The sequence below is a fragment of the Carlito syrichta genome, unplaced genomic scaffold (assembly GCF_000164805.1).
Source record: "Carlito syrichta isolate Samal-C Ts95f unplaced genomic scaffold, Tarsius_syrichta-2.0.1 Scaffold255087, whole genome shotgun sequence".
Taxonomy (NCBI): Eukaryota; Metazoa; Chordata; class Mammalia; order Primates; family Tarsiidae; genus Carlito; species Carlito syrichta.
The window spans coordinates 85,653-92,840 of NW_007199183.1; the positions used below are offsets into that span (position 1 = coordinate 85,653).

Sequence of the window (7,188 nt, forward strand, 5' to 3'; positions counted from 1 at the left end):
CTCCGTGAGAACGGAGCGCTTCCGGTGCGTGCGGTGAGCGGCGGGCCCCGGGCGGGAGAGGGCCGGGACTGGGCAGCGCCCCGGGAGCTCCGTGCCTCTTAGTGCGGGTCTTCGCCGCTGCTCGCCTGCCTTTCGTTTCCCGTTCCTTCAGAAAGCGCGGTGCTTTGGACTGCTCTCGCCTCTTACTGTTGACAGCTCGGCTCCTCGCAGTCATCCTTTCAAAACCCACCTCTGCATGTATCTTGTGTGTTGCCTTCGTTGGTCTGTGGCCTCCGGGGCGGGATCCGTGTTGGATGTTTAATCTCCCACACCCGAGGGCTTGATCCAGAGAAGGTACCAGGAAATGTCTGATGAATGAGACTATCCCGTTTCTTTTACTTCCCCCGCGCTCCCGGCCCAGTTTACATTCCCCGAGTATCTCTAGACGGCGGGGATCGAACTGTGGCAAAACACACAACGTCCTGTCCTCGTGGAGCTGACACGGTAGTGGTGACTGTCAGTGCCACTCGCCCCTTCCTCAGCCTCTTTCGCCAGGGCCCTTGTCTTGTCTTCCATCTGGCTGGTTCTCTAACTCTTAACCACTCCCTTCTTCCCATGAAAAAAATTCTTTTAAAAAATGGAGACAAGGGACTTGAACTCCTGGCCTCAAGCTATCCTCCTATTTGGCCTCCCAGAGTGCTCGGAGCCACCGAGCTGTGAGCCACCGAGCTGTGCCACCGAGCTGTGCCAAAAAAACCTTTTTTTTTTTTCCCTTTTCGCCTTAGGAACAGAGGAGGCAGCAGACACTTCTTAAAGTTATGCCGCTCCATGGACTCCCAGCCTTCTCCAGTTTCGTCTGTTTCCTGGAATCATCCTGGATGCTTCTCTCACCCCGTGTAACTGTTTCTGTAGCTTCAGTCTTCAGCACCTCTATCTGCCTCTTCTCCCACCATTTCCAGACCATGACCCAGGTTTCGCCTTCCCTCTGAGGCCCCAGGCTCACCCACTCACCTGTTTGCCTTTTCTTCTTAGGGCTTCTTGCCACCAGATGTCCTCTCTGTCACGTGATGATGGTGCCTGTCCCCACTGGCATGTGAGCGTGGGTCATCGTTCGTAGCTTTGCTTGCTGTGGTGTTCCTAGTGCCCAGGCTGGGGCTTGGTGAGTAGCCGATGCCCTGTCAATGCTTGTTGAGTGAGTGAAGAAAGAAATGGACGCGAAGCAGGGTGTATCAGAAGCCCCGCTGTCCGCGCTCTCATGTTTGTTCGGTCCTTGCCACCTTGCCTTGTTGAGGAGTAGGACCAACGGGCCACACAACGCTCGGCCTCATCTTTAGTTCTGGCCGTAGGTCTGTCCTGTGAGCCGACTGCCGTGCATGACTGGGTGGGTGGGAATCCACCCTAGTGGCTGGGCACGGGCACCTGGGTGGTGGGAATCTGGGGATCTAGTGAGTTTCCTGGGACAGGAAGAAGTGGGCTGTTGTGGTGGGTGGTACCTGGGCACAGGAGTGGAGAGTGCCCTCAACTCCAGGCTTAGTATTTATTTTATTTTAATTTTTGAGTTGGGAATCTCACGGTGTCACCCAGGCTAGAGTGTAGTGGCATGATCATGGCTCACTGCAGCCTCAACCTCCAGGTGATCCTCCCTCCTCAGCCTCTCATGTAGCTGGGACTACAGGTATGTGCTACCATGTCTAATTCTTTGAATTTGAATTTTTTTTTTTGGAGTTGGAGTGTCACTTTGTCACCTAGACTGGAGTGCAGTGGCCGCTCCCAGCCACTGCATCCTTGACCTGCTGGACTCCGGCGATCCTTCCGTCTCAGCGTTCCAAGTAGCTGGAACTACAGGCATGCGCTACCACGCCCGGCTGATTTTTTTATTTACTGTAGAGATGAGGTCTCACCAAGTTGTCCAGGCGGGTCTTGAAGCCACGGGCTCAGGCAATCCACTCACCTCGGCCTCCCAAAGCGCTGGGATTATAGGCTGAACCACCGAACCTGGCCGAATTTTTTTTTGTAGAGACAAGGTGTTGCTATATTGCCCAGGCTGGTCTCAAACTCCTGAACTCAAGCAATCCTCTTGCCTCTGCCTCCCAAAGTACTGGGATTACAGGCATGAGCCACTGCACCCAGCTTAGACTTAGTATTTAGAGAGCAGAAATACCTAATTTTTGGAAGTGCACTATTTCATTGCTTTATGATTCATCCTTGGTGTTATATTAGCTCCATATGAGATGAGCTGACTGATTTGAAGAACTTGATTTAGACTCTGGTTTGTGAGGGGTGGTGGCATCATTGGAAGGGCCTGACTATAGACATTGGCTGAGTAAGGTCCTCTCTGTGTGGCAGAGGTGCCATCTGGAGGAAGGGTAGTTGATTCCGGGGACACAGAGCCCACTGTGGGGTAGAATGTGGGTGACAGGCGAGGAATGACTTGCCCGAGACCTTGGAGAAAGTGATTTGATGCTGACCTGCCCACGTGGGGAGTGAGAGCTCTGTCCAGTTGATTAAGGTGGGTGCAGGGGTTTTTTAAAAGTGGGGCGCTTTCTGTGCTGTCCCATGTACCCCACTGCTGTCCGGGGTGTCCTGAGCGTCCCCGGTGCCCCTGGCTTGTCCTGCGAATGGCGCAAAATCACAACATTGGGCCCTGCACCACAGCACTTCTTCCCGGGAACCAGTTGTTAACAGTGTATTGTGCATGATGGTTCAGAATTTCCGAAAGAATTTTTTAAAGAGGAAACTCACTGCTGTGTAAATGTGTGTGTGTGGTATGAGATGAGCGGGTTCGGATGACCCTCCAGGATCCCTGCAGGGCACTCTGGGGGCAGACGCCTCAGGCCCCCCACCTGGCTCCCTGGATCTGTCCTTCCAGGTGGCTAATGTGAAGGTGGGGTACCTGGGGAAGAACATTCAGGCGAAGAGGAAGCGGACTGGGATGGGGTGCAAGGGGCGGGGTGCCCCCCCCGCCACGGGTCCTGGGCCAATCCCAGCGTCTCTAGATCCCCTGCTGTCAGGCTGCTGGACAGGCGTCTCCTCTCCTCACTTACTGCCTGCGAGCAGGGCTGAGACCTGTGGTGCATTGGTCTCATACATGTGCACACCCAGCATTGTACGCTGGCGTCTGTACAGGACAGAGTCTGGCAGTGGGTTGTTGGGGACAGATCGTGTTTAACCTGTGGCACACCCTGTCCACCCAACCCTTCCAGAGGCCCCTTCCAAATCCCGTGTCTTTCTATCCACGCATTGTCTCTCTAGGGCTGCTTTTACGTCCTCCCTCCAAGTTTAGTTTTCTTTGTGTAGGTCTTGCTTGTGTTTGGTGGGTTTATCCCCGGTCTCCCCAGCCTTTGTTTTTACAGTGACATCTAACTAATGAGTCCCGGTGGACAGAAAAGCCTTTATTCTTTGTGCCTGTTCTTACGGGCTTGGAATTCTTGCATTTCCTAGGTGCCATGGTGCCACAGTTCCTCCTAATTACATAAGTTTTCTTCCGTACACATTTTCTGACTCTTGACTTTGTTTGGACTTAGGTTGTTCGGCCTCGAAGGACAGCAAGAAGCAGTGTCTCCCATGGCTTCCCTGGTAGCTTACGATGACTCGGACTCCGAGGCTGAGCCTGAACCCGCTGCTGGTCAGATGAGAGACACTCTGGGCGTGGCCAAGCCTCCTGGGCAGGGACTTGCATCTGGTGTCCTCACGGGTGGTGCCCAGCCCGCAAGGGACGGTCCTTGTGCAGACCCAGGGAGCCATCGCCTCCCGCTGGCCCGGCTTGGGAGCAGCGACCGGGGGTCTTGCCCCAGCCAGAGGCTGCAGTGGCCCAGGAAGGAACCTGACGTTGCCCTCCCCGCCTGTGGGCCACCTCGCCCTTCCCTGTGGACAAGCCACATGCCAGCCAGCCACACACCCCTGACAGCTGCCCGCTGGGAGCAGCTGAAGCTCTCGCGGGACTTGCCGAAGTTGCCTTCCCGTGCTCAAAACGCGTCTGAAGCCACAGCACGTCGCGGCGGCCCTTTCCAGAGGAAGAGGCGTGAGGACGGTGTTGTGCCCTACGTCCCCAAAAGACTCAGGCACCTGCGGGCGCCGGGCTCCCAGGCAGGCAAGAGTGCTGGTGGGGAACCTAAGGGCCCCCCGGCAGGACGTGCCCCAGCTCCCCTCTGCGTGGACCCCGGGGTGTCGGAGTTTATCCAGCCATATCTGAACAGTGCGTATAAAGAAACCACGGTGCCCAGGAAGATGCTTTTCCACCTGAGAGGCCACAGGGGCCCTGTCAACAGCATCCAGTGGTGCCCAGTCCTCGCTGCAAGCCACATGCTTCTCTCCACGTCAATGGATAAAACCTTCAAGGTAGGCTTAAGTGGGAATTTCTGTTGTCAGAGGCTTTTGGGAATCAACTGCTGGAGTGTGTTAGTACAAGCAGCGAGAAGAGGAGGGTGGTTACAGTGTGAATTTTTTTTGTTTTTGTTTTTTTGAGTTGGAGTCTAGCTATGTCACCTAGGCTGGAGTGCAATGGCATGGTCACGGCCCACAGAAGCCTCGACCTCCTGGGCTCAGGTGATCCTTCCTCCTCAGCCTCCAAGTAGCTGAAACTACAGGCACGTGCTACTATGCCTAGTTAATTTCTTGATTTATTGTAGAGACAAGGTCTCACCAAGTTGTCCAAGCTGGTCTTGAACCCCCAGGCTCAGGCAATCCTCTCATCTCAGCCTCCCAAAGTGCTGGGATTATAGGTGTGAGCCACCACGCCTGGCCTGAATGTTTCTTTTTGTAAATTTCTGGGATTCTCTTTGTCGCACTTGAGAGAGAGTTGTCTGTGGTCAGCCTTGGGTCATGGGTCCCTTCTGCTCCATCCCTTCCCTGATGCTGGTCTCCAGAGGACACTGGTCCCTATCTCTGTCAGGGGCCTTCGGGGATGAGGTGGGAGGAGAAAAGCAGGCCCAGGACCAAGCCCTGGGGACTGAGGACATCCTCTGTGACCCAGAGGGGCAGTGCCAGCTCTGTGCTGTGCTGGTGCGGAGCGTGGGGTGAATGGAGCTAGCCCCTGGCGCCAGGGCTTGCGCAGCGTGGTAGGAGCCATAGCAAGTGGACAGCTGCAACTCTGGCTGTGAGGATGGGACCCCCAGCGGGACATGCCAGTGCAGTCTGCATCCTGGTGGGAGGCCACCAGCCCAGTTGTCGAGGGCCTCCTGAGGGGGGAGGTTCTCTTGGTGCAGGGTGGAAGGGCATCCTCAGCTGTGGGAGCCCCATGGGCACCTTGGCTCCAGCACGGGGCCTGAGCTGGCTCTGAGCATGAGGGCAAGGGACCCAAGAGGGGGCAGGGAGGGCTGCCCATGCCCTGCTTGGCCTCCTGGTTTCAAACAGGGAATCTTCTCAGTGTTCTGTTGGTTTATCTCACAAACTGCTGCAGTAATGGTAACACAGTCCCAACCCTATGCAGGTGGCCAGTGTGATGGGGTGTGTTGTGCCCTCCTGGAACCTATCTCCAGCCTCTCTAGGCTGTGCCCTGTGTCCCTCCTCCTCTCTTCTTGGCGTCTAGCAAAGCGCCTGATAAGTAGTAGGTGCCAAATAAATGCTAGCAGATCAAAAGGGACTTTGAGGGACTTGGCTTCAAGTCCAGCTTTGCCACAGGGTTGTTGGTCGCCGACCTCCGCTGTCCCCCTGGGAGTCTGCAGTCTCACCCGTGGAAGGGCAGAATTATACCTGTGTCATGTGATCACGTGGGAAAAATGCCTTAGACACACCTTGTGCAGAGCCAGGTACCCCACAGGTACTCAATAATTGTTGATATTCCCCTCGTTTCCTGTTCTGGAACCAGCCTACCCAGGGCACCCTATTTGCCAGTTACATTTGGCGCTTCTCGTCCCGTTTTCTGGAGCGAAGCAAGGAAACTGGAGTAGAGTGGTGTCTTTTTTTTTTTTGAGTTGGAGTCTCACTCTGTGGCCCAGACTGGAGTGCAGTGGCCGCTCCTGGCCATCGCAGCCTTGACCTGCTGGGCTCCGGTGATCCTTCCGCCTCAGCTTTCTAAGTAGCTGGAACTACAGGTATGCACTACCACGCCCGGCTAATTTTTTGATTTATTGTAGAGATGAGGTCTCGCTTGCCCAGGTGGGTCTCGAACCCGCGGGCTCAGGCAATTCACTCACCTCAGCCTCCCAAAGGCACGGGATTACAGGCTGAGCCACCGAGCCCAGCTAGAGTGGTGTCTTTGAAATGAGCTGAGTTGGGCTTCTGCACTAGACTGGAGTCCAGTCTCTTTCTCTCTCTCTCTCTCTTTCTCTCTTTCTTCTTCCGCCCAATCGAAAAAAAAAGAAATGAGCTGAGTCGTTGGTGTCAGCTCTAAGTGGCCCATTGGAGTTCTGAAGTCACTGGCCTGGCCTCCTTCCTGGAGAGGCTGCTGCAGTTCCTTGGGGCGGATCGGCGTGGGCTGCCTTCAGCCTGGAGCCTGGGTGGTGCTCAGGTCTCTGGGCCTCCTCTGCGTCATTAGGCTATGGGGTCTGTGCAGGAGCTCTTGGCCTGGGTTGGGTCCTGATGGACCTGAGGGTCCCGTGGGCCGAGGGTGGCTGCCAGAGGGGTTCTGGGGGCCCAGGCAGTGTGCTGTGCCCTGGGCAGTGCCCGGGCAGTGTCTGGTTGGCCCTGGAGCCCAAGGGCGGCCTTCTCCCTCGCGGAACCCAGCTTCTCTTGGGATGCTCCTGCTGCCCAGCTGTGGCACGCGCCCTGCCTTTCCTGCCTGGTGCATTCCTGCTGGACCCCAGACCCGGCCCGCAGCCGTCTTCCCTGAAGCCTTCCCGCGGGTGTTCCTGGCTTCGTGGAGCCCCAGTCTAGGTGTGAAGTGGGTTGGTGGAGACAGAGCCCTTCCTCGGGGAGTGGGGCGCCCCTCCGGCCTCCTGGCCCCCGGCGGACTGTCCCCCACTGGACCGGCTGCCGCTGCCTGCTGCAGGGCCCTGGGGTGGCCCGGGCCTCCCTGCCTTTTCTCTGGCTGCAGGGAGACTGGTGCCGCCCGCGGGCAGACGGGGGTCCCGAAAAACCGGGGTGTCCAAAGCCTGCAGAATGGTCGCGGCACATGGCCCTGGTTGGGGCAGCCACCTGCTGGCACAGGCAGTGGCCTCCGCAGGGCCCTGCGGGAAGGGAGCCCAGCCTGGGGCGGGGCTTGCCGTCCACTGGGGGATGCCCCCGGCTGGCGAGGGCACCGTGGAGCCCCGGAGGGAGGGGTAGGGGTGC

At 57.0% G+C, this 7,188-nt stretch overlaps 1 protein-coding gene across 1 annotated transcript in view; it reads left to right on the plus strand.

Moving 5' to 3' along the window:
• The first annotated feature begins 80 nt into the window (after positions 1-80).
• Positions 81-7,188, plus strand: part of WDR25 (WD repeat domain 25) — a 145,892-nt gene continuing 138,784 nt past the window's right edge. The window contains exons 1-4 of the mRNA XM_008052067.2: positions 81-333; positions 765-875; positions 1,012-1,138; positions 3,504-4,317. Of these exons, the coding sequence (XP_008050258.1) occupies positions 3,544-4,317 (774 nt within the window). The 5' untranslated portion in view covers positions 81-333; positions 765-875; positions 1,012-1,138; positions 3,504-3,543. The remainder of the gene's footprint in view (positions 334-764; positions 876-1,011; positions 1,139-3,503; positions 4,318-7,188) is intronic.